The sequence below is a fragment of the Pecten maximus genome, chromosome 11, assembly GCF_902652985.1.
Source record: "Pecten maximus chromosome 11, xPecMax1.1, whole genome shotgun sequence".
NCBI lineage: Eukaryota > Metazoa > Mollusca > Bivalvia > Pectinida > Pectinidae > Pecten > Pecten maximus.
This window is the reverse complement of record NC_047025.1, coordinates 43,584,560-43,610,298: the sequence shown is the minus strand read 5'-3', so window position 1 is coordinate 43,610,298 and position 25,739 is coordinate 43,584,560. Positions and strand designations below refer to the sequence as shown.

Genomic DNA, 25,739 nt, shown 5'->3' with positions numbered 1-25,739 from the left:
ACACATGGGTATTGGTGGGGATCTGTAGTAACCCTGACACATGGGTATTGGTGAGGATCTGTAGTAACCCTGACACATGGGTATTGGTGAGGATCTGTAGTAACCCTGACACATGGGTATTGGTGAGGATCTGTAGTAACCCTGACACATGGGTATTGGTGGCGATCTGTAGTAACCCTGACACATGAGTATTGGTGAGGATCTGTAGTAACCCTGACACATGAGTATTGGTGAGGATCTGTAGTAACCCTGATATATAGATATTGGTGGGGATCTGTAGTAACCCTGACACATGGGTATTGGTGGGGATCTGTAGTAACCCTGACACATGGGTATTGGTGGGGATCTGTAGTAGCCCTGAAACATGGGTATCAGTGAGGATCTGTAGTAACCCTGATATATGGGTATTGGTGGGGATCTGTAGTAACCCTGACACATGGGTATTGGTGAGGATCTGTAGTAACCCTGACACATGGGTATTGGTGAGGATCTGTAGTAACCCTGATATATGGGTATTGGTGGGGATCTGTAGTAACCCTGACACATGGGTATTGGTGAGAATCTGTAGTAACCCTGACACATGGGAATTGATGAGGATATGTAGTAACCCTGACACATGGGTATTGGTGAGGATCTGTAGTAACCCTGACACATGGGTATTGGTGAGGATCTGTAGTAACCCTGACACATGGGTATTGGTGAGGATCTGTAGTAACCCTGACACATGGGTATTGGTGAGGATCTGTAGTAACCCTGACACATGGGTATCGGTGAGGATCTGTAGTAACCCTGACACATGGGTATTGGTGAGGATCTGTAGTAACCCTGACACATGGGTATTGGTGAGGGTGTGTAGTAACCCTGACACATGGGTATTGGTGGGGATCTGTAGTAACCTTGACACATGGGTATTGGTGAGGATCTGTAGTAACCCTGACACATGGGTATTGGTGAGGATCTGTAGTAACCCTGACACATGGGTATTGGTGGGTATCTGTAGTAACCCTGACACATGGGTATTGGTGAGGATCTGTAGTAACCCTGATACATGGGTATTGGTGAGGGTGTGTAGTAACCCTGACACATGGGTATTGGTGGGGATCTGTAGTAACCCTGACACATGGGTATTGGTGAGGGTGTGTAGTAACCCTGACACATGGGTATTGGTGGGGATCTGTAGTAACCCTGACACATGGGTATTGGTGAGGATCTGTAGTAACCCCGACACATGGGTATCAGTGAGGATCTGTAGTAACCCCGATACATGGGTATTGGTGGGGATCTGTAGTAACCCTGACACATGGGTATCATTGAGGATCTGTAGTAACCCTGACACATGGGTATTGGTGGGGATCTGTAGTAACCCTGATATATGGGTATTGGTGGGGATCTGTAGTAACCCTGACACATGGGTATTGGTGGGGATCTGTAGTAACCCTGACACATGGGTATTGGTGAGGATCTGTAGTAACCCTGACACATGGGTATTGGTGAGGGTGTGTAGTAACCCTGACACATGGGTATTGGTGGGGATCTGTAGTAACCCTGATACATGGGTATTAGTGGGGATCTGTAGTAACCCTGACACATGGGTATCGGTGAGGATCTGTAGTAACCCTGATACATGGGTATCAGTGAGGATCTGTAGTAACCCTGACACATGGGTATTGGTGAGGGTGTGTAGTAACCCTGACACATGGGTATCGGTGAGGATCTGTAGTAACCCTGACACATGGGTATTAGTGGGGATCTGTAGTAACCCTGACACATGGGTATTGGTGAGGGTGTGTAGTAACCCTGACACATGGGTATTGGTGAGGATCTGTAGTAACCCTGACACATGGGTATTGGTGAGGCTGTGTAGTAACCCTGACACATGGGTATCGGTGGGGATCTGTAGTAACCCTGATACATGGGTATTGGTGAGGGTGTGTAGTAACCCTGACACATGGGTATTGGTGAGGATCTGTAGTAACCCTGACACATGGGTATTGGTGAGGGTGTGTAGTAACCCTGACACATGGGTATCGGTGGGGATCTGTAGTAACCCTGATACATGGGTATTGGTGAGGGTGTGTAGTAACCCTGACACATGGGTATTGGTGAGGATCTGTAGTAACCCTGACACATGGGTATTGGTGAGGGTGTGTAGTAACCCTGACACATGGGTATTGGTGAGGGTGTGTAGTAACCCTGACACATGGGTATTGGTGGGGATCTGTAGTAACCCTGACACATGGGTATTGGTGGGGATCTGTAGTAACCCTGACACATGGGTATTGGTGGGATCTGTAGTAACCCTGACACATGGGTATTGGTGAGGATCTGTAGTAACCCTGACACATGGGTATTGGTGAGGGTGTGTAGTAACCCTGATACATGGGTATTGGTGAGGGTGTGTAGTAACCCTGATACATGGGTATTGGTGAGGATCTGTAGTAACCCTGACACATGGGTATTGGTGAGGATCTGTAGTAACCCTGACACATGGGTATTGGTGAGGATCTGTAGTAACCCTGACACATGGGTATTGGTGGGGATCTGTAGTAACCCTGATACATGGGTATTGGTGAGGGTGTGTAGTAACCCTGACACATGGGTATTGGTGAGGGTGTGTAGTAACCCTGACACATGGGTATTGGTGGGGATCTGTAGTAACCTGACACATGGGTATTGGTGGGGATATGTAGTAACCCTGACACATGGGTATTGGTGAGGATCTGTAGTAACCCTGACACATGGGTATTGGTGGGGATCTGTAGTAACCCTGACACATGGGTATTGGTGGGGATCTGTAGTAACCCTGACACATGGGTATTGGTGGGGATATGTAGTAACCCTGACACATGGGTATTGGTGAGGGTGTGTAGTAACCCTGATACATGGGTATTGGTGAGGATCTGTAGTAACCCTGACATATGGGTATTGGTGGGTATCTGTAGTAACCCTGACACATGGGTATTGGTGAGGATCTGTAGTAACCCAGACACATGGGTATTGGTGAGGATCTGTAGTAACCCTGACACATGGGTATTGGTGAGGGTGTGTAGTAACCCTGATACATGGGTATTGGTGAGGGTGTGTAGTAACCCTGATACATGGGTATTGGTGAGGATCTGTAGTAACCCTGACACATGGGTATTGGTGGGGATCTGTAGTAACCCTGACATATGGGTATTGGTGAGGATCTGTAGTAACCCTGACACATGGGTATCAGTGAGGATCTGTAGTAACCCTGATACATGGGTATTGGTGAGGATCTGTAGTAACCCTGACACATGGGTATCAGTGAGGATCTGTAGTAACCCTGATACATGGGTATTGGTGAGGGTGTGTAGTAACCCTGACACATGGGTATTGGTGAGGGTGTGTAGTAACCCTGATACATGGGTATTGGTGAGGGTTTGTAGTAACCCTGATACATGGGTATTGGTGAGGATCTGTAGTAACCCTGACACATGGGTATTGGTGAGGATCTGTAGTAACCCTGACACATGGGTATTGGTGGGGATCTGTAGTAACCCCGACACATGGGTATCGGTGAGGATCTGTAGTAACCCTGATACATGGGTATCGGTGAGGATCTGTAGTAACCCTGATACATGGGTATCGGTGAGGATCTGTAGTAACCCTGACACATGGGTATCAGTGAGGATCTGTAGTAACCCTGACACATGGGTATTGGTGAGGGTGTGTAGTAACCCTGACACATGGGTATTGGTGGGGATCTGTAGTAACCCTGATACATGGGTATTGGTGAGGGTGTGTAGTAACCCTGACACATGGGTATTGGTGAGGGTGTGTAGTAACCCTGACACATGGGTATTGGTGAGGGTGTGTAGTAACCCTGATACATGGGTATTGGTGAGGATCTGTAGTAACCCTGACACATGGGTATTGGTGAGGATCTGTAGTAACCCTGACACATGGGTATTGGTGAGGGTGTGTAGTAACCCTGACACATGGGTATTGGTGGGGATCTGTAGTAACCCTGACACATGGGTATTGGTGGGGATCTGTAGTAACCCTGACACATGGGTATTGGTGAGGATCTGTAGTAACCCCGACACATGGGTATTGGTGGGGATCTGTAGTAACCCTGACACATGGGTATTGGTGAGGATCTGTAGTAACCCTGACACATGGGTATTGGTGAGGGTGTGTAGTAACCCTGACACATGGGTATTGGTGAGGATCTGTAGTAACCCTGACACATGGGTATTGGTGGGGATCTGTAGTAACCCTGACACATGGGTATTGGTGGGGATCTGTAGTAACCCTGACACATGGGTATTGGTGAGGATCTAGTACCTTGATTAATGTTTCTTACTGTGCTTGTTAAAAGTGAATGTTTCCAATAACTTCCTGAAATGTACCAATTACAAATATCAACCATTAACATCTAATATAAGATGGCTGCCTGCCTGCCATTTGATTTTCCCAATTAGTAGGGACCAAGGGCAGCCTACATGTGAAGTTTGAGAAATATCCCTTCTGTACTTCACAAGAAATAGTGATAACAAGGATACAGATGATTTAGAGATTTGTAAGACATTTCTGGCAACAAACACTGCTCGCCATGGCCAGTAATACTGTAACACTAAAATATAAACCCCGAGAGACAACATGTGAAACACAACAGGTAGAAAAATGGTTTATGCTGTTTTAGTAGCTGATTTTAATGATCACAAAAAAATCAATAACAAAACTCAATTTCATGTCATGTCAGTTTTGTAAATCTTTACAGTAATGTTTTTGCTGCCACCTTACATGATAAGTTAATTCATATACTATATTTGTAGTTCAAGGTTTTAACACTCAGTGAGAAGATTACTTCATCCCACCATGGTACGCTTTCTTCCTCTCATTCTCACTTCCTCCAGCTTATTGAGGACCTCCTTGGCTCCATCTTTGTTAGTGACACAGTAAGCATCAAGTATAACCTGGAACACTTTCTCTGTGTTAGGATGTGTACTCAGCAAGGCTCGTTCCAACACATACAAATCAACACCTTTGTCCTCTGGCATATTTTCAAAGTGACTCAGGCCAAAATCTATCATAACAATATTAAAAGATGACGGTTGCCCCTTCAGCAGCATATTGGAAGATGTTAGGTCACCATGAATGATATTATTTTTGTGCATGACACCTAAAATTTCACCAATTTTCTTTCCAAGGGGTTCTAGGACAGTCATTGCTAAATTGATATCAGGAATTTCTTTCTGAATGTTCATGATATAGTCTCTGACTGTCTGGGAGTCGTGCACCTCCTCCATATATATACTGTTGTTCACCATGTCTACAAAGTAAACTGTTGGTGTAAAAATACCTGTAAAAAACAAGGATTTATATGTAAGTGATTATGTATACATATATTTATATTTCATCAGCATTGTACAAATACAACAAGATCTCCAATTCAAACGCCAGATTGTTACTGTCGTTATAGACACCTTTATTCTAAAACTGTTTCTTATATATACATGCACAGGAAAAGTTGTTATTTCCTGTTAATACCATATCCCAAGACTGGTAATTAAAAAAAAAAATTCTGATGCCAACCAGCAAGCGTGCAACACACATCATAAATTACTCACTGCATGGCATCCAGTAGACCCTTGAGAGTATGTTTTTGACTCCCCAAATTGAGATCTGGCTCTTTTGACATGTCTATTTGACATATGTTTTGACCCTTTATATTTCTAAGAAATAGTGATTTGACTTCTGAAATTACTAAAGGTCAAGGGTCAACTGAATGCCCTGCACATGTACAGTGTAATCCTCTAACACTGTTGGAGTAACCCAGAGCATAAAAAGTGTTAAGGATTTTGAATAAAAAGAAATTGAAGTATATTTTCCTCCGTCTGGATGAAATTTGGCTATTTAACATAAAATCAAAGTTGTTAATGATGGGCCACATTGTGCTCACATAGATAACTATTTCCTCTAAAATGCTATCTGACCATGAAACCAAACCTTTGATAGATTTATGTATGTATGCATGTTATTGAGGAAGGTGAAGTACATTTATGCGTGTCTCTGCTCAATGTTAGCATATGCTCACTTTGCTTTACTAGACCGCTTTCAAAATAGATATTACATATAAATGATATGACTTCTATTTGTCTAACAGGAGAGGAGAAAATGCAGCGGCCAGACCGGGGTTAGAACCCGGTGTGGCATGGTATTTTGAAGCATGGTGAAATGAACTGGGGTCAAAATACAATATAATGGTCAGTGAGCCGCGGGACCTCCAAACACTAGCCGGATGCTCTACCAATTGAGCTACCTGATCACCGATGATCGACCAAGTCCAGTCCCGCTACACACCTCCCGCCTTCGAAGACACACAAGACCCTTATACCACCACCGTGGGTATTTTAGCTGGGCGCCAATTTTGTAACAGGAGAGGAGAAAATGCAGTGGCCAGACCGGGGTTCGAACCCGAGACCTCCGAACACTTGCCAGATGCTCTACCAATTGAGCTACCTGATCATCGATGATCGACCCAGTCGGTCCAGTCCCGCTACATTTGTAACATCTTTTTTGAAAGTGGTCAAGTGCTGCCTTTGATCTTTAACCTTGAGTGACCAATTTAATCAGGCATATAATTTCATGATGTCATATCTGAGATTTCTATGTCACAATGGGATTCAGTGTACAAGAGGCCCAATGGGCCTGTATCGCTCACCTGGCTCTACAGCAACTTTGAAGTTGATGAGGTCATTTCTAAAGATACTATGTTGATTACCTCTTTATTCAAATATCATTGTAAGCTAGTTTTATTCATATTAAAAATTGTCTAGTCCTTCATTCCAGCATTCTATTGGCCTAATATCAGGTCTTGGAGGCTCTTGGCTATCGCAAATTTCACCCCTGTGACCTTGAATGTAGGTCAAGGTCATTTATTTGAACAAAATTGGTAGCCCTTCACCCCAGCATGCTACAGCCCCAATATCAAGTCCCTGTGCCTCTTGGTTATTGAGAAGAAGTGGTTTGAAGATTATAGCCTATTTGACCCATGTGACCTTGAATGAAGATCAAGGTCATTTATTTGAACAAACTTTGTAGCCCTTCACCCCAGCATGCTACAGGCCCAATATCAAGTCCCTGGGCCTCTTGGTTATTGAGAAGAAGTCGTTTGAAGATTATAGCCTATTTGAACCATGTGACCTTGAATGTAGGTCAAGGTCATTTATTTGAACAAACTTTGTAGCCCTTCATCCCAGCATGTTACAGACCCAATATCAAGTCGCTGGGCCTCTTGGTTATTGAGAAGAAGTCGTTTGAAGATTATAGCCTATTTGAACCATGTGACCTTGAATGTAGGTCAAGGTCATTTATTTGAACAAACTTTGTAGCCCTTCATCCCAGCATGTTACAGACCCAATATCAAGTCGCTGGGCCACTTGGTTATTGAGAAGAAGTTGTTTGAAGATTATAGCCTATTTGACCCATGTGACCTTGAATGAAGGTCAAGGTCATTTATTTGAACAAACTTTGTAGCCCTTCACTCCAGCATGCTACAGGCCCAGTATCAAGTCCCTGGGCCTCTTGGTTATTGAGAAGAAGTCGTTTGAAGAGTATAGCCTATTTGACCCCTGTGACCTTGAATGAAGGTCAAGGTCATTTATTTGAACAAACTTTGTAGCCCTTCATCCCAGCATGTTACAGGCCCAATATCAAGTCGCTGTGCCTCTTGGTTATTGAGAAGAAGTCGTTTGAAGATTATAGCCTATTTGACCCATGTGACCTTGAATGAAGGTCAAGGTCATTTATTTGAACAAACTTTGCAGCCCTTCACCCCAGCATGCTACATGCCCAATATCAAGTCCCTGGGCCTCTTGGTTATTGAGAAGAAGTCGTTTGAAGATTATAGCCTATTTGACCCATGTGACCATGAATGAAGGTCAAGGTCATTTATTTGAACAAACGTTGTAGCCCTTCACCCCAGCATGCTACAGGCCCAATATCAAGTCCCTGGGCCTCTTGGTTATTGAGAAGAAGTCGTTTGAAGATTATATCCTATTTGATCCATGTGACCTTGAATGTAGGTCAAGGTCATTTATTTGAGCAAACTTTGTAGCCCTTCACTCCAGCATGCTACAGGCCCAGTATCAAGTCCCTGGGCCTCTTGGTTATTGAGAAGAAGTCGTTTGAAGATTATAGCCTATTTGACCCATGTGACCTTGAATGAAGGTCAAGGTCATTTATTTGAACAAACTTTGTAGCCCTTCACCCCAGCAAGCTACAGGCCCAATATCAAGTCCCTGTGCATCTTGGTTATTGAGAAGAAGTCGTTTGAAGATTATAGCCTATTTTACCCATGTGACCTTGAATGAAGGTCAAGGTCATTTATTTGAACAAACTTTGTAGCCCTTCACTCCAGCATGCTACAGGCCCAGTATCAAGTCCCTGGGCCTCTTGGTTATTGAGAAGAAGTCGTTTGAAGATTATAGCCTATTTGACCCATGTGACCTTGAATGAAGGTCAAGGTCATTTATTTGAACAAACTTTGTAGCCCTTCACCCCAGCAAGCTACAGGCCCAATATCAAGTCCCTGTGCATCTTGGTTATTGAGAAGAAGTCGTTTGAAGATTATAGCCTATTTTACCCATGTGACCTTGAATGAAGGTCAAGGTCATTTATTTGAACAAACTTTGTAGCCCTTAACCCCAGCATGCTACAGGCCCAATATCAAGTCCCTGGGCCTCTTGGTTATTGAGAAGAAGTCGTTTGAAGATTATAACCTATTTGACCCATGTGACCTTGAATGAAAATCAAGGTCATTTATTTGAACAAACTTTGCAGCCCTTCACTCCAGCATGCTTCATGCCCAATATCAAGTCCCTGGGCCTCTTGGTTATTGAGAAGAAGTCGTTTGAAGATTATAGCCTATTTGACCCCTGTGACCTTGAATGAAGGTGAAGGTCATTTATTTGAACAAACTTTGTAGCCCTTCACCCCAGCATGCTACAGGCCGAATATCAAGTCCCTGGGCCTCTTGGTTATAGAGAAGAAGTTGTTTAAATGAAAAAGTTGACGCCGGACGGCCGGACGGACGGACGACGGACGCCGCACCACGGCATAAGCTCACTTGCCCTTCGGGCAGGTGAGCTAATAATGTTTCTGGTACCCGATGACAATTGACATAACTCGTTATGGTACGTTGTGAATACATGTTCTGACCGGGAGTTCAAGTGTGAGTGTCAGTAATGCCAGGGACATACAAAGTATATATGCATGCCCCTGGTAATACTATTTCGTCTAAAAATGTCATATGATTATCGAAGTTCACTAACATTTTCCAAACTAAAATTCAGTACGCCTTACCGCACATACGGCTTCGGAGCATTGCTCGCACTTCTGATTTCATTCTCTGCGAGGTTAACGATGCATCGAGAGTTGTGTGTCTGTATGTTTTCTTAAAACGTTCTTTAACAATACATGGTTTTCCATAGAAGCTAAATTTGTACAATTTTGCTTCGGCGCCTTGTTTCATCAAAATCCTTTCGCTGGCCATTTTCCCTTCCCCTTCCCCACTTTCGAACCGGTGTTGATTTAAAGCTTTTTCGCGCTGTGTAGAAATGGCATAGCAAAAACGTTCGGAAGACGTTGACAAATCAGGTATTTTATATGGTGGTAGAGAATTTGTGTATCCCGAGCCGAGCCCGAGCTGAAGACCCGAGCCCGAGCTTTGGATATTTTCGTTTTTCTCCTTCATTACTGAATGGATTAAAGTGATTTTTTCTACAAAGATTTGATTTCAGGTTTTAAATCAATCCGTGTAAGTGGATTTTCATGAAATGTATTTTAACGTCCTAAATCGACGATTTTCATTTTTTAGGGGGAGAATTTGTGTAGCCCGCAATCAAGCGTGACTATTCATGTTTTTTGCTAATTATTTCCGATACATGCTATTATTGAGAAATATTACTAGATACAAACAACAAGTAAATATAGCTGATTCTAAAAATATAAATTTCAACATATATCTAATGTGACTTGATGTCAAATTTTGACATTTTTGTAACCGCGCCGACGATCAATGAACTCGCCGTGTTTACCGAGCTTTCACCGAGCCCGTGCTAAGGGCAGATAACTCTACCGATCCCGAGTTTTGTGACTGTACATTAGACAAGAAAGCAGGTAGGAAACGACCACGACCTTGTGATAGAGATGAAACTGATATAGTTCCCGCGCCAGACAGTAAGTTAACTAAGTTAGGTGATTCTGTACAATTTTCAACGCCAAGCACAACAATAGTTTCTCCAGTGAAATCTGATCAAATCTCTCCCCTCCATGATATTTCAGACATCGGTACTCCTAAAAAGCCCAAACCTAGGTCTAGATTATCTTTAACAAATAGGAGATTATCAAATATAATGGAAGAGAAGGAAGATATATCCAAAGACGTGGGTATTAAACAGTCAGAAGAAAATACAATACACAAATCCATCATACAGGTGAGGACCATCGGGTAGTATCAGTACAGGAGGTAAGTGGTAACGAAGTTTATATTCTTGATAGTTTGATAGGTATAACTAAGCAGAAAGATCATTTGTCAGCGTCCTTAGAAATGCAGGTAAGTTCATCATACGGGGAAAATAGGAAAATCTTAAAAACAATTTTACCTAGCATACAATAGCAAACAAATTGGGTTGACTGTGGGGTTTTTGCCATCGCTAATTTAGTAGAGTTTTGTTTTAATGGGTTTAAAGGTAGTGAAGAAATAGAATTCGACATAGATTATATGAGACAGCATCTAGTAAATTGTATTTCAAATGGTAGGTTTTCTAAATTTCCAAAGAAAAAACTTAGTAAATACAGAAAAAAGAAAGTTTCTCAAGCCTTAACTTATGATATTTGTATCGATTGTGAGTCAGATGGATGTCATATTTCTAATGTTTTTGATGATATGGTAAGTTGTGACGCTGGTTGCGATAGGTGGTTTCACAATAGATGTGTTTGTGATCAGTCAGATTATCATTTTTCAAGAGACAGTTTCGTTTGGCATTGTACTAAATGTTCGAAAATTCAAACTAGAATACAATAGGAAAATAGTACTGTAGTTGTATTAAAATCATGCAGTGATGAAAATATTTTTTTACTAAAAGAAATAGCTTTAGTAACAGATAAAAAGTAAACGAGTGAATTGGTTTATAACACAAATGAAAACTTTATTCTCTACGTAAAAAAATACAAAAGTACATATGGTGATAAAAATATTTTAATGTGATAAACAATAATGAAAAGATGTGTAAATATATATAAAATCATTAAAATAAAATGATATGGGCTCTTTGTAGAACTGCGTCCTCGTCGCAGAGCCCGGAAACATTCTTATACCAGAATGGCTAAAAGTTCTACAAAGCTCGGGATCGGTAGAGTTATCTGCCCTTAGCACGGGCTCGGTGAAAGCTCGGTAAACACTGCGAGTTCATTGATCGTCGGCGCGGTTACAAAAATGTCAAAATTTGACATCAAGTCACATTAGATATATGTTGAAATTTATATTTTTAGAATCAGCTATATTTACTTGTTGTTTGTATCTAGTAATATTTCTCAATAATAGCATGTATCGGAAATAATTAGCAAAAAACATGAAAAGTCACGCTTGATTGCGGGCTACACAAATTCTCCCCCTAAAAAATGAAAATCGTCGATTTAGGACGTTAAAATACATTTTAAGAAAATCCACTTACACGGATTGATTTAAAACCTGAAATCAAATCTTTGTAGAAAAAATCACTTTAATCCATTCAGTAATGAAGGAGAAAAACGGAAATATCCAAAGCTCGGGCTCGGGTCTTCGGCTCGGGCTCGGCTCGGGATACACAAATTCTCTACCACCATTTTATATTACCTTCATTTTAAAAGAGTTCTTGGAGTATTCTGTTTATAAATATTGGTCACCTTTTATTTTCACAAAGTAAAGAATTAACACGTGTATGATGATAACTGGAGCTAACGAAATTTTGTTATAAAAATTATGAAAGCTTTAATTAAGGCATTTACAACAAAATTAATCAAACAGGCATTTCCAGACTATCATCATTACAAAAGGAATAATGTTTGCTCCCTAAGAAGCCGGCATAAACGTCGGCCATGGCACAAGCTAAGGCGAAGTCAAATAGGTTTACTCTTTACTATTTTCCGACGTCATACTCATCTCAAAAGGTATACAATCAATGGAAACTACATTCTGTTTTTAGTTTTGCATCAGTTGTCATCAGGTAGCCCTACATACAAGTCTGCGGTGCATGTTTGACCCACTGAAATCATATGTCTGTTTATTTCTGACACTGGCATTGACCCGGCTTCAAACATAATTGGACATCGACAGTACTTTAGAAAAGATCGATGTTGACGAAATCTATTTCAGTCTGGTTCATTAAGACATGTTTGCACGCACGGTCCGCATATGCAAGTTCATTTGTTTTGACAATGCTGATTATATCTTGGCTCAAGGTCAAATGAACAGATGAAGTAGACTTACCATGGTAGCTGTGATCGCCACGCTGACAGAATGCTGTCGTGTGCAGTCATGCGTAGGTTTCTTAGAACATAGGTTCGGCACGCACTGGTTGCAGAGGATGAGTAAGTTGTTTCCCTCCATTATATATGTAACGGTGTGCAGGATTAATTAAATTTAAATCGCTGCCGCTGCTTGGGATCGAACCCAGGACCTCTAGCTGGCTTACTAGTCTTAAGGTCAACCGATCGAGCTAAAGAGAAGATCTCTCTAGCCGAGCGGTATATTGCGGCTAGTATTTACCAGGGTTACATATATATAGCTGCGAGTTAAACCTAGACCAACTGTGCTTCACTAGACACCCCCCCCCCCCCCCCCCCCCTTCCCCCGAAATATATGGTCACATGCCCCTGTCAAAGCTGCCTTTGTAACCAGACACGGATGATTACTTCAAACACTCAGGCCAAGGGTTTGTTTTTTTTGTTTTTGTTTAACGTCCTTCTAACAGCCAGGGTCATTTAAGGACTTGCCAGGTTTTGGAGGTTGAGGAAAGCCGGAGTACCTAGAGAAAAACCACCGGCCTATGGTCAGTACCTGGCAACTGCCCCATGTAGGTTTCGAACTCGCAACCCAGTGGTGGAGGGCTAGTGTTAAAGTGTCCGTACACCTTAACCATTCGGCCACCGCAGCCCCCCAGGGCAGGCAGGATATTTTGACATCACTGTGAACCGAAGGCACCTTATAGTAACAAACGAAATCTACTTGTGGATCCAAAAAGTGACAACGAGTGCAGAAATGAAGGAACATGAAGGAAAAGAAAACAACCACATACTATTTGGCACTAGTAGGAGGAAAAGAATGGAAGCAGACACCAAGGTGGTAGATGGATTTGTATAGGTATGTCGAAAAGAAAACAGCAACCGTGTAATGTACAGGAAAGTCAACAGACTGGGACAGAGACCAGAAGCAAACAAGATCATGGACAAAATTTGGTCGTTTGTATGTTTCAACTCTACTACACGGAAGAAAATGATATTTAGAAATATAAGAAGCTCGAGGAACATCACAACTTTTCCACAATACAGAAACATAATGATGTAACAAAATGGGAAAGACATAGAGAAAAGAAACTGAGTGATGAAGCAAAAACGAAGAAACAGAGAATTTCATCTATCAAGTTCGGGGGCCAACATGGAGAAGAAGTTTGCGTCTGTCTAAACCAACCAATAACTTGAATTCAAAGTAACAGGATTATGATCTGACATTTTGTTATGTTATGTAATGAAATAATCCAATGATCACAATAATCAGTTTCCAAGACACTTTAAATATATATGTGTATATGCAATGATCAATGGACATTTAGGCATGGGTTTTGCCTGCGTCGTTTATTTACTTATCTGTATTTTCATCACTCGTTCCTATTACACTTTATTAATTATATTCACAAACTTAAGGAGGTGATTATTGTTTAATTGTAGGTGTTGCTAGCATTCTATGAAAAGGAGGTTGCTTTTAAACCCAAGCTGGTCAGTTTATTTTCTGGTCAACACAATGCACCCTGGTATGTGAGGTTGAATCCTGAGGGAGCCCATATCCCGGTGCTGAAGGATGGAGAAACGATTATTACAGAACCAGACAAAATCATAGACTACGTTGACAGCAACACAGAAACCTCAGGTAAAATAAAAAATACAGTATATACATTTGAAGAATAACTGTTTTTTATGTCTAAAGTATACATCTGTTAAATGGAGACGATGAAACATTGTTCATAAAGAAAATATTATTGTACTGTTAATATGCAATTTATTGATGTCTTATTGTACATTTTACTTTTCCAGTTCCCAAACTGATTCCAGACCAGGAATCGGAACTTGGAAAAAAAGTTGCAGAATTGCGTAAACGTTTACAAATGGTTGAGGTGGACATAATTACATACGGAATAATTTATCATCCACACTTGTCTTCAGTTGGGTGTCAAATCCAAGGGGCTGTTATGAGGAGTATGAGAGGTTAGTTGCTACTTTATAATTGTGCTCTTTCATTATATATCACAAAATTTCCAAAGTAATCAAACTGACTAAAGTGGAAATTGGCAACATGATAGCTTTTCATCAATATGTAAATTTTCATTTTAATTTCAATTCCTCAGTGATTTCAGATTTGTTAGTTGATTAAATTTTTGTTTAAGGACAGTGTTTCTACAAATAATTCAAGGTTTCTTGGAAACAAGCCATTTTAATGTAAGCCTTTGTTAATATCATTGTTTCAGAAAATTTTGCCAATCGTCTGGCAGTACTAACAGACCTTGCGGCCAAGCACCCAGCTCTTAGGGATAGCTACCTGATGAAAAGTCAGACAGCAGCCCAGAAGTTTGATGTCATAACAGATGCTGCACAGGTGCAACGTCATCTAGAAGAGTTACAGCTTACCATGGATACGGTGGAACAGCAACTGAAGAGTATCAAGGAAGGTTAGTTATAATTGGTTCTGTTTTATCATTCACTCAAATTGAAGGTTTTTATCCTCTATGATATACACTCACGATTGCTCTCCAGATACTGAAAGTCTCTCAAGATTGCCGGCAAGATTACTTTCACTGTCTAAAGGTCACACTCAGGTGACATACAATGTGACCAAGTCTATCAAGGTCACTCTCAAGCCTTATATATTCTCAGGTTACACACAAGGTCAGTCAAGGTCACACTCAAGGTTACCCTCGTGGTATACTCTCAAGTTACACACAGTGTATACTCAGGTTACACACAAGGTCTGTCAAGGTCACTCTCAAGGTTTCCCTCGTAGTATACTCTCAAGTTACACACAGTGTATACTCAGGTTACACACAAGGTCTGTCAAGGTCACTCTCAAGGTTACATTTATAGAATATTCTCAAGGTCACTCTCAAGGTTACATTAAAGGAATATTCTCAAGGTCACACTCAAGTTTACCTTCATAGTATACTGCCAAGGTCTGTCAAAGTTCCTTACTCACATAGTATGATCTGGGGTAGTCACAATGTTTTGTCATTTTCATTCTCAATGGTACTTTTTTCCACAAAAGTCTCCTTGTTGTGTTATTTTTTGTTCATTATATCTGAACTCTGACAGTTATTTTACTATATGTAGGATTTTTAATAGTTGTCATAAAATCATTATCAGCCAAATACTGTACAATATGATATTATTGGTACATTGCATACATTCAAATACATGTATAAGGCACGATTGTCATTCCTTTTACAATTTACAAAACTGTTAATTAAGTTGGAAAACATTTAGTGCAACTTTATTAGAAAATATTTTTGATATTACATGGTAATTGAATTATAGGATTAGCTGCTATACAAAAATCATTTTTATCTATTGAAATAAACAAATACACTGACATTTTTTGCAGCGAGTCCTGACATTACTGATGATCTGTGGCTGTTTGGGCCGATGTACACCGTGACTGACATCAGTCTGACTGTACTGCTGAGTAGGCTGGCCCTTCTGGGGCTGGACAAGACCTACTTCTCCCAGGATACCCATCCGTACACACACAACTACTACAACCAAGTGAAGAAACGCCCCACCTACTTGATGATACAAAAGGAAATCTCCAATCTAAGAATGACACTGCTGTGGGAAAATTTAAAGACTGCCTCTCCTTACATTGCAGGTGTAGTTGGTTTAGGTATTGTGGGGACGTTAGGATACATTGTTTATAAAAAGTGGAATGAGTAGGTCATTTTGTCTGGTGTAGGTCATATTGTCAAGGTAACAGAACCAGTGTTGTGAGTGATTATTTATAGGAGCGATTTAGTTTTCTTGATGTGGATGATATTATTAACTTACAGTAGTATACAATCTAATTTTCTTCTGCATACAGTTGACCTTTCTGTATATAAATATGGTGGTTTTGTCAGACTGGATAACTGTATAACACCAGATTTTCTTTGAGCATTGTTTTTGTGAATGATAAGGAACCATGAAATATACAATGGTAATAGTCGAAATATTACAACTTTCTGTTGATATGAGATATCCATGGAAGTTTGTGCCACATAACTTTTTGAATATTTTTTTTTTTTGACAAGGAAAGAAAGTGACCACAAGCATTTTGTGTTATACAGAACATCCACTTAATTTAATGATAGCTCTGTGTTATACAGAACATCCACTTAATTTAATGATAGCTCTGTGTTATACAGAACATCCACTTAATTTAATGATAGCCCTGTGTTATACAGAACATCCACTTAATTTAATGATAGCTTTGTGTTATACAGAACATCCATTTAATTTAATGAAAGCTCTGTGTTATACAGAACATCCACTTAATTTAATGACAGCTCTGTGTTATACAGAACATCCACTTAATTTAATGATAGCTTTGTGTTATACAGAACATCCACTTAATTTAATGATAGCTCTGTGTTATACAGAAAATCCACTTAATTTAATGACAGCTCCACAGGCAAAATGTATTCTTGTCAGTCAGGTCATCTTCAGGTCAATATTTTCAGGTCAAATTGACCTAAAAAGTGCAGAATAGTCAATTTATGTTAAAGATTGAACTGAAAATTTCATCATGTGAAACTGACCTCACTTTAAGGTCAATTTTAGGTCAATATTTGTAGAGGTCAGATTTACCATTTTGCCATTGTACCAAGCAGTATCACAGGAACCCTGTGTGACAGATTCACAAGTTTGTACCTGTATCAGAATCATGTCCGATATCATCAGTTTGTAGTTTGAGATTTTTATACAACCAACTAAACTTTACAGGAGTGCATGGCTGGACATGGCTGGACATGGCGTTGTCTGGCCGGCATCAACTCTTGTTTTTTCTGGAGATGATCCTCCTACATTTCAATCTCTCTGAAACCCTGGTAGGTTTTATAATTAGGATATGAAGTTATGTTTCCCTGACATCTGTTTCAAGTATTTTAGCAAAAGTTATAGCCCTTTGTTTATTTCAGTGATTTGATTTTTTATCTGGAGATCTACTTTTTTTTACCCAATCTCTTGGAAACTTAGTTTGCATTATCATCTGTAGTTGTTTCCCTGAACTGCATTTTTGTTAGATCTTCAGTTTTCAACCAATTTCCTTTAAACTTTGTTGATTTTGCTAGACCCTGACATTTTATTTTCTGAGTGACATTTTGATTCAAATAAGTCAACAAATCTAAATATTTGTATTCATTTGATACAATTAATGTATTTCCTATGGGATGGACATATATTATTCCAGTCTGCGGTGTTTCCTCTGGAACAGACATATACTGTTACAGCCTGGGGTATGCTGGTTCCTATGGGACGGACATATATTGTTCCAGTCTGCGATGGTTCCTATGGGACGGACATATATTGTTCCAGTCTGGGGTATTCTGGTTCCTATGGGACGGACATATATTGTTCCAGCCTGGGGTATGCTGGTTCCTTTGGGACGGACATGTATTGTTACAGCCTGGGGTATGCTGGTTCCTATGGGACGGACATGCATTATTACAGTCTGCGATGGTTCCTATGGGACGGACATATATTGTTCCAGTCTGCGATGGTTCCTATGGGACGGACATGTATTGTTACAGTCTGCGATGGTTCCTATGGGACGGACATATATTGTTCCAGTCTGCGATGGTTCCTATGGGACGGACATGTATTGTTACAGTCTGTGATGGTTCCTATGGGACGGACATATATTGTTCCAGTCTGCGATGGTTCCTATGGGACGGACATGTATTGTTCCAGCCTGGGGTATGCTGGTTCCTATGGGACGGACATATATTGTTCCAGTCTGCGATGGTTCCTATGGGACGGACATGTATTGTTCCAGCCTAGGGTATTCTGGTTCCTATGGGACGGACATGTATTGTTCCAGTCTGTGGTATTCTGTTTCCTATGGGACGGACATGTATTGTTCCAGCCTGAGGTATTCTGGTTCCTATGGGACGGACATATATTGTTCCAGTCTGTGATGGTTCCTATGGGACGGACATGTATTGTTCCAGTCTGCGATGGTTCCTATGGGACGGACATGTATTGTTCCAGCCTGGGGTATTCTGGTTCCTATGGGACGGACATGTATTGTTCCAGTCTGCGATGGTTCCTATGGGACGGACATGTATTGTTCCAGCCTGGGGTATTCTGGTTCCTATGGGACGGACATGTATTGTTCCAGTCTGCAATGGTTCCTATGGGACGGACATGTATTGTTCCAGTCTGTGATGGTTCCTATGGGACGGACATATATTGTTCCAGTCTGCAATGGTTCCTATGGGACGGACATGTATTGTTCCAGCCTGTGATGTTCTGGTTCCTATGGGACGGACATGTATTGTTCCAGTCTGCGATGGTTCCTATGGGACGGACATGTATTGTTCCAGTCTGTGGTATTCTGTTTCCTATGGGACGGACATGTATTGTTCCAGCCTGGGGTATTCTGGTTCCTATGGGACGGACATATATTGTTCCAGTCTGTGATGGTTCCTATGGGACGGACATGTATTGTTCCAGTCTGTGATGGTTCCTATGGGACGGACATGTATTGTTCCAGTCTGCGATGGTTCCTATGGGACGGACATGTATTGTTCCAGCCTGGGGTATTCTGGTTCCTATGGGACGGACATATATTGTTCCAGTCTGTGATGGTTCCTATGGGACGGACATATATTGTTCCAGTCTGTGATGGTTCCTATGGGACGGACATGTATTGTTCCAGTCTGCGATGGTTCCTATGGGACGGACATGTATTGTTCCAGTCTGTGATGGTTCCTATGGGACGGACATGTATTGTTCCAGTCTGTGATGGTTCCTATGGGACGGACATGTATTGTTCCAGCCTGCGATGTTCTGGTTCCTATGGGACGGACATGTATTGTTACAGCCTGGGGTATGCTGGTTCCTATGGGACGGACATGTATTGTTCCAGTCTGCGATGGTTCCTATGGGACGGACATGTATTGTTCCAGCCTGGGGTATTCTGGTTCCTATGGGACGGACATATATTGTTCCAGTCTGTGATGGTTCCTATGGGACGGACATGTATTGTTCCAGTCTGTGATGGTTCCTATGGGACGGACATGTATTGTTCCAGTCTGCGATGGTTCCTATGGGACGGACATGTATTGTTACAGCCTGGGGTATGCTGGTTCCTATGGGACGGACATGTATTGTTCTTATACTTATTATTACATGTAAGATATACCCTAAGATATACCCGATATGTATACATATACTTAAACACTGGATGTTCAGTACTGAGAGCTGTTTTCCATTGTATGTTCAGTTCTGGGAGCTGTTTTCTACTGGATGTTCAGTTCTGAGAGCTGTTTTCCATTGTATGTTCAGTTCTGGGAGTTGTTTTCAATTGGATGTTCAGTACTGAGAGCTGTTTTCCATTGGGCGTTCAGTTCTGAGAGCTGTTTTCTACTGGATGTTCAGTTCTGAGAGCTGTTTTCAATAGGATGTTCAGTACTGAGAGCTGTTTTCCATTGGGCGTTCAGTTCTGAGAGCCGTTTTCTACTGGATGTTCAGTTCTGAGAGCTGTTTTCCACTGGATGTTCAGTACTGAGAGCTGTTTTCCACTGGATGTTCAGTTCTGAGAGCTGTTTTCTACTGGATGTTCAGTTCTGAGAGCTGTTTTCCACTGGATGTTCAGTTCTGGGAGCTGTTTCCACTGGATGTTCAGTTCTGGGAGCTATTTCCACTGGATGTTCAGTTCTGAGAGCTGTTTTCCATTGTATGTTCAGTTCTGGGAGCTGTTTTCTACTGGATGTTCAGTTCTGAGAGCTGTTTTCCATTGTATGTTCAGTTCTGGGAGTTGTTTTCAATTGGATGTTCAGTACTGAGAGCTGTTTTCCATTGGGCGTTCAGTTCTGAGAGCTGTTTTCTACTGGATGTTCAGTTCTGAGAGCTGTTTTCAATAGGATGTTCAGTACTGAGAGCTGTTTTCCATTGGGCGTTCAGTTCTGAGAGCCGTTTTCTACTGGATGTTCAGTTCTGAGAGCTGTTTTCCACTGGATGTTCAGTACTGAGAGCTGTTTTCCACTGGATGTTCAGTTCTGAGAGCTGTTTTCTACTGGATGTTCAGTTCTGAGAGCTGTTTTCCACTGGATGTTCAGTTCTGGGAGCTGTTTCCACTGGATGTTCAGTTCTGGGAGCTATTTCCACTGGATGTTCAGTTCTGAGAGCTGTTTTTCATTGGATGTTCAGTTCTGAGAGCTGTTTTCCACTGGATGTTCAGTTCTGAGAGCTGTTTTTCATTGGATGTTCAGTTCTGAGAGCTGTTTTTCATTGGATATTCAGTTCTGAGAGCTGTTTTTCAATAGGATGTTCAGTACTGAGAGCTGTTTTCCATTGGATGTTCAGTTCTGAGAGCTGTTTTTTATTGGATGTTCAGTTCTGAGAGCTGTTTTCTACTGGATGTTCAGTTCTGAGAGCTGTTTTCTACTGGATGTTCAGTTCTGGGAGCTGTTTTCCACTGGATGTTCAGTACTGGGAGCTGTTTTCTACTGGATGTTCAGTACTGTGAGCTGTTTTCCATTGGATGTTCAGTTCTGAGAGCTGTTTTCCATTGGATGTTCAGTTCTGAGAGCTGTTTTCCACCGGATGTTCAGTTCTGAGAGCTGTTTTCCATTGGATGTTCAGTTCTGGGAGCTGTTTTCCACTGGATGTTCAGTTCTGAGAGCTGTTTTCCACCGGATGTTCAGTTCTGAGAGCTGTTTTCCACCGGATGTTCAGTTCTGAGAGCTGTTTTCTACTGGATGTTCAGTTCTGAGAGCTTTTTTCCATTGGATGTTCAGTTCTGAGAGCTGTTTTCCATTGGATGTTCAGTTCTCGGAGCTGTTTTCCACTGGATGTTCAGTTCTGAGAGCTGTTTTCCACTGGATGTTCAGTTCTGAGAGCTGTTTTCCACTGGATGTTCAGTTCTCGGAGCTGTTTTCTACTGGATGTTCAGTTCTCGGAGCTGTTTTTATGTCAATCTGTTGTTTATATATATATACAATGTATACATATGTGTGTGCCATTAATTGTCAGAACACTTAAATCAATGAATATAGATAATAAAGACATTTAAATTCATACTATATTTAACACTTCCAACAATTTTAGAGAATGAAAAAAATTAGTGTTTCACTGTGATTAAAGCTTGTATCATGTTAGTTGTGCATGTGAAGACAGTAAGACTCCGCGTGGATATTTACTAGTATGACCAAAGACAGCTATAGCTGGATGCATTACTAAATTATTATATACAATAATGTATTTAGATATTTTTAATTTTGATGTATTTTTGAACTTAAGGAGCATTTCAGTCTTAAAAGTTGGTTATATATAATTAATGTGACTGTATATTTACGGGTAGCGGCATGCATTAGATTGTTCTATTTTCTCTCCTCTCTGTACACTGGCTAATGTGGATAACATGGAGCTACCTTTCCTATTTGGTTATATAAAGTGTCATCCAGTTTGAGATTTTTCATAATTCTCACTAGGAAATGTAAACTCCATGTTTTTATCACTGCTATTCCTAGGTATACTGATACCATGTTTTTATCACTGCTAGTCCTAGGTATACTGATACCATGTTTTTATCACTGCTATTCCTAGGTATACTGATACCATGTTTTTATCACTGCTATTCCTAGGTATACGGATACCATGTTTTTATCACTGCTAGTCCTAGGTATACTGATACCATGTTTTTATCACTGCTATTCCTAGGTATACTAGGAGAGAGGCCAATCACTAGGTGTATTTGGGTAGGAAGAAAACACTATACACAGTCATTACCTTATAGAAAACATGTATACATGTAATTATTTATCATATTCAGAGGAATATTAACGTCATCAAATCATAAGGTTAATGTTTTCCAATGGTGTAACAGTTTATATTCTAAAGGATCTGACCAATCAAACCAACTTACTGAAGTCAACTGAACTGAATGGCATAATAGTAACATTGTCAATTTGATATGGGCTTATTTATGTGGAACTTGATTTATATGGAAACTAATTACATCAATTCAGAGTTTTGTAAAATATGCTCCCTGTATAGAGGACATCTCTGGTAGATAATCCTTCTTTACTGCTGCAGAGTTGTGTTTAAATTAATTGAACAGAAACAAAACCTGTGTTGAATTATGTGTTAATTGAAGGTTTATTCTCGGATATTTGCCGCCCTTGCCATGGAAGGTGAGGATTGTACCGTCCCTCATCCCTTGTCATGACTGTAATGTTATAGAGCTTCTCTTCCTTCGTTACGGACAGGTATTTGTGTCATTATATCAATCTTTCTGTAACATTTGAGACATAATATTTTGCTCCATGATCCTTATCTCGAGGGATCAGGCATGTTATCTGGTGTGTGGTTATGGAGGGTAAAACTAGAGATTACACTAACACTTGTCAGAAGGTACATGACCAAGTGTATCGGTTTTGTAGATACAGTTTCATTTTCGTGTATCTGTCAATTCCCTTGGCCATGTACATTTGTAGGTAAGACTTTCATATAAGTAGGCCATGTTATATAAGTAGGCCATGTTATATAAGTAGGCTATGTTATATAAGTAGGTCAAGTTATATAAGTAGGTCAAGTTATATAAGTATGTCAAGTTATATAAGTAGGCTGTGTTATATAAGTATGTCAAGTTATATAAGTAGGTAAAGTTATATAAGTATGTCAAGTTATATAAGTAGGCCATGTTATATAAGTAGGCCATGTTATATAAGTAGGCTATGTTATATAAGTAGGCCATGTTATATAAGTAGGTCATGTTATATAAGTAGGCCATGTTATATAAGTAGGCTATGTTATATAAGTAGGCTATGTTATATAAGTAGGTCAAGTTATATAAGTAGGTCAAGTTATATAAGTATGTCAAGTTATATAAGTAGGCTGTGTTATATAAGTATGTCAAGTTATATAAGTAGGTAAAGTTATATAAGTATGTCAAGTTATATAAGTAGGCTATGTTATATAAGTAGGCCATGTTATATAAGTAGGTCAAGTTATATAAGTAGGCTGTGTTATATAAGTAGGCCATGTTATATAAGTAGGTCAAGTTATATAAGTATGTCAAGTTATATAAGTAGGCTGTGTTATATAAGTAGGCCATGTTATATAAGTAGGTCAAGTTATATAAGTAGGCTGTGTTATATAAGTAGGCCATGTTATATAAGTAGGTCAAGTTATATAAGTAGGCTATGTTATATAAGTAGGCCATGTTATATAAGTAGGTCAAGTTATATAAGTAGGCTATGTTATATAAGTAGGCTGTGTTATATAAGTAGGCTATGTTATATAAGTAGGTCAAGTTATATAAGTAGGCTGTGTTATATAAGTAGGTCAAGTTATATAAGTAGGCTGTGTTATATAAGTAGGCTGTGTTATATAAATAGGTCAAGTTGTATAAGTAGGCTGTGTTATATAAGTAGGTAAAGTTATATAAGTATGTCAAGTTATATAAGTAGGCTATGTTATATAAGTAGGCCATGTTATATAAGTAGGTCAAGTTATATAAGTAGGCTATGTTATATAAGTAGGTCAAGTTATATAAGTAGGCTGTGTTATATAAGTAGGCTGTGTTATATAAGTAGGCTGTGTTATATAAGTAGGCTATGTTATATAAGTAGGCCATGTTATATAAGTAGGTCAAGTTATATAAGTAGGCTATGTTATATAAGTAGGTCAAGTTATATAAGTAGGCTGTGTTATATAAGTAGGCTGTGTTATATAAGTAGGCTGTGTTATATAAGTAGGCTATACATTATAAGTAGGCTATGTTATATAAGTAGGCCATGTTATATAAGTAGGCCATGTTATATAAGTAGGCTGTGTTATATAAGAAGGTCACGTTATATAAGTAGGCCATGTTATATAAGAAGGTCACGTTATATATAAGTAAGCATTGTTGATTGTAATTCATGGTAAATTTAAGGGCAACAGTAGCATAATGAATGGAGAGGTTGACATAATTTATCTTAAACATTTTATCATTACAGCAGAAAAATAATGTTTTTATTATCCTGTATGTTTTCCAGTTTATTGTTTTTTGTTCAATGTCTAGTTAACATATATATTGTTTTTGTTCAATGTCTAGTTAACATATATATTGTTCTACTGACCAACACAACACCACGGGTTATAGAATTCCGTGGTGTTGTGGTGGTCAGTAGACTGGTCATTTACACAAGGAATTCTATAACCCGTGGTGTTGTGGTGGTCAGTAGACTGGTCATTTACACAAGGAATTCTATAACCCGTGGTGTTGTGGTGGTCAGATGGCTGGTAGGCTGGTCATTTACACAAGGAATTCTATAACCCGTGGTGTTGTAGTAAAATGTTTTATTTTACTATGCAATGGTACTGTATTCCTTTTCATTGTTTTTCTTTCTGTAAAATGCATTAGAATCAAGCCTAACATGTACACTTCTATTTGTCGTTTGATTGGACAGAAACTGTTATCCGATTGTTTTTCTACTGTCATTAAGGTTTTATGTAATCTATACTCAAACGTAAAACATTGGGAACTTTTGATGTTCTCTCTCCATGATTGAAGTATTAACACACAAAAAATCAATGGTTTCCACTAAAAAAGAGGACGATTTGAAGGAAATAAAACGTTGGATAATTTACAATATCAGAATCATGACATAGTCTTGACTCCTGCTGATTTATATGTAATGAGTCTATCAGGAATGATCTGGAGGTTGTACATATATAGAGGTCTTTTTATAAAAGTGAACTAATTAGTTATCACAGGAGACATAACGGCTATTTGATATGTCCTTCCCACAAAATTTCAAATGTTATTTTGTTGATGTGATATAATCAAGCATTTAAAATTAATGTGGGCATGACTAATTGTAACCCTTAATGAACTTTGACCAGGAAAATGATTTGTTAATGAAATGTAAATTCCTGTTTGTTTCATTTGTTCACTCTGATTATTTGTGTATAACAGCATTTTAACAATTCAGTGTACGGCCATATTTACTTTGTATGCATTTACTGATTAATTATAGGATTTTTGTTTGTTTGTAATATGTGCAATAGACACCCATTGTTACAATCTAACAATGAAGATCAGTATTTTTAGAATACTCCTTTTGTGTTTTAGTTGTTTTTCTTTGCTTTGGTTTTCCTTTTGAGAGATGGGAATTCTTCTAAATAGAAATTACACTGGCAATACATGTACAATAATGCATGTTTAATTTCATTTTTAAATGCCTCTAGTGTCTTTTTAAGCCACGAGGCTTTCGTTACCG

At 39.7% G+C, this 25,739-nt stretch overlaps 3 protein-coding genes across 4 annotated transcripts; 2 read left to right on the top strand and 1 right to left on the bottom strand.

The window, feature by feature from the left end:
- Positions 1–4,641: 4,641 nt before the first annotated feature.
- On the bottom strand, positions 4,642–9,577 carry LOC117337297 (EKC/KEOPS complex subunit TP53RK-like). The gene is made up of 2 exons (XM_033898201.1): positions 9,334–9,577; positions 4,642–5,329 (listed from the first exon to the last, which is right to left on the bottom strand). Exons 1-2 carry the CDS (start codon positions 9,521–9,523, stop codon positions 4,836–4,838), a joined length of 684 nt encoding a protein of 227 aa, XP_033754092.1. The 5' UTR covers positions 9,524–9,577; the 3' UTR covers positions 4,642–4,835.
- A 2,513-nt stretch (positions 9,578–12,090) lies between these two features.
- On the top strand, positions 12,091–18,300 carry LOC117337296 (ganglioside-induced differentiation-associated protein 1-like). The gene is made up of 5 exons (XM_033898200.1): positions 12,091–12,180; positions 13,957–14,155; positions 14,320–14,490; positions 14,751–14,951; positions 15,878–18,300. The coding sequence occupies exons 1-5, from the start codon at positions 12,109–12,111 to the stop codon at positions 16,204–16,206; spliced, it is 972 nt and encodes a 323-aa protein (XP_033754091.1). The 5' UTR covers positions 12,091–12,108; the 3' UTR covers positions 16,207–18,300.
- Positions 18,301–18,312: 12 nt separating this feature from the next.
- Positions 18,313–24,244, top strand: LOC117337294. Of its 2 annotated transcripts, none has more exons than XM_033898198.1 (2): positions 18,313–22,077; positions 22,192–24,244. In XM_033898198.1, the coding sequence occupies exon 1, from the start codon at positions 18,798–18,800 to the stop codon at positions 19,788–19,790; it is 993 nt and encodes a 330-aa protein (XP_033754089.1). In that variant the 5' UTR covers positions 18,313–18,797; the 3' UTR covers positions 19,791–22,077; positions 22,192–24,244. The 2 variants fall into 2 exon arrangements, 1 of the variants encoding a protein (XP_033754089.1); XR_004534788.1 differs by having other exon boundaries at positions 22,066–22,153.
- Positions 24,245–25,739: the final 1,495 nt, after the last annotated feature.

Excerpts from the sequence above, each read along its gene's own strand:
- LOC117337297 (XM_033898201.1), bottom strand. The coding sequence starts at position 9,523 with ATGGCCAGCGAAAGGATTTTGATGAAACAAGGCGCCGAAGCAAAATTG. Across the intron at positions 5,330-9,333 it reads GCTCCGAAGCCGTATGTGCG|GTATTTTTACACCAACAGTT; the intron begins GTAAGGCGTACT and ends TGTTTTTTACAG.
- LOC117337296 (XM_033898200.1), top strand. The coding sequence starts at position 12,109 with ATGGCACAAGCTAAGGCGAAGTCAAATAGGTTTACTCTTTACTATTTT. Across the intron at positions 14,491-14,750 it reads TGTTATGAGGAGTATGAGAG|AAAATTTTGCCAATCGTCTG; the intron begins GTTAGTTGCTAC and ends TCATTGTTTCAG. Across the intron at positions 14,952-15,877 it reads ACTGAAGAGTATCAAGGAAG|CGAGTCCTGACATTACTGAT; the intron begins GTTAGTTATAAT and ends CATTTTTTGCAG.
- LOC117337294 (XM_033898198.1), top strand. The coding sequence starts at position 18,798 with ATGTATTGTTCCAGTCTGCGATGGTTCCTATGGGACGGACATGTATTG.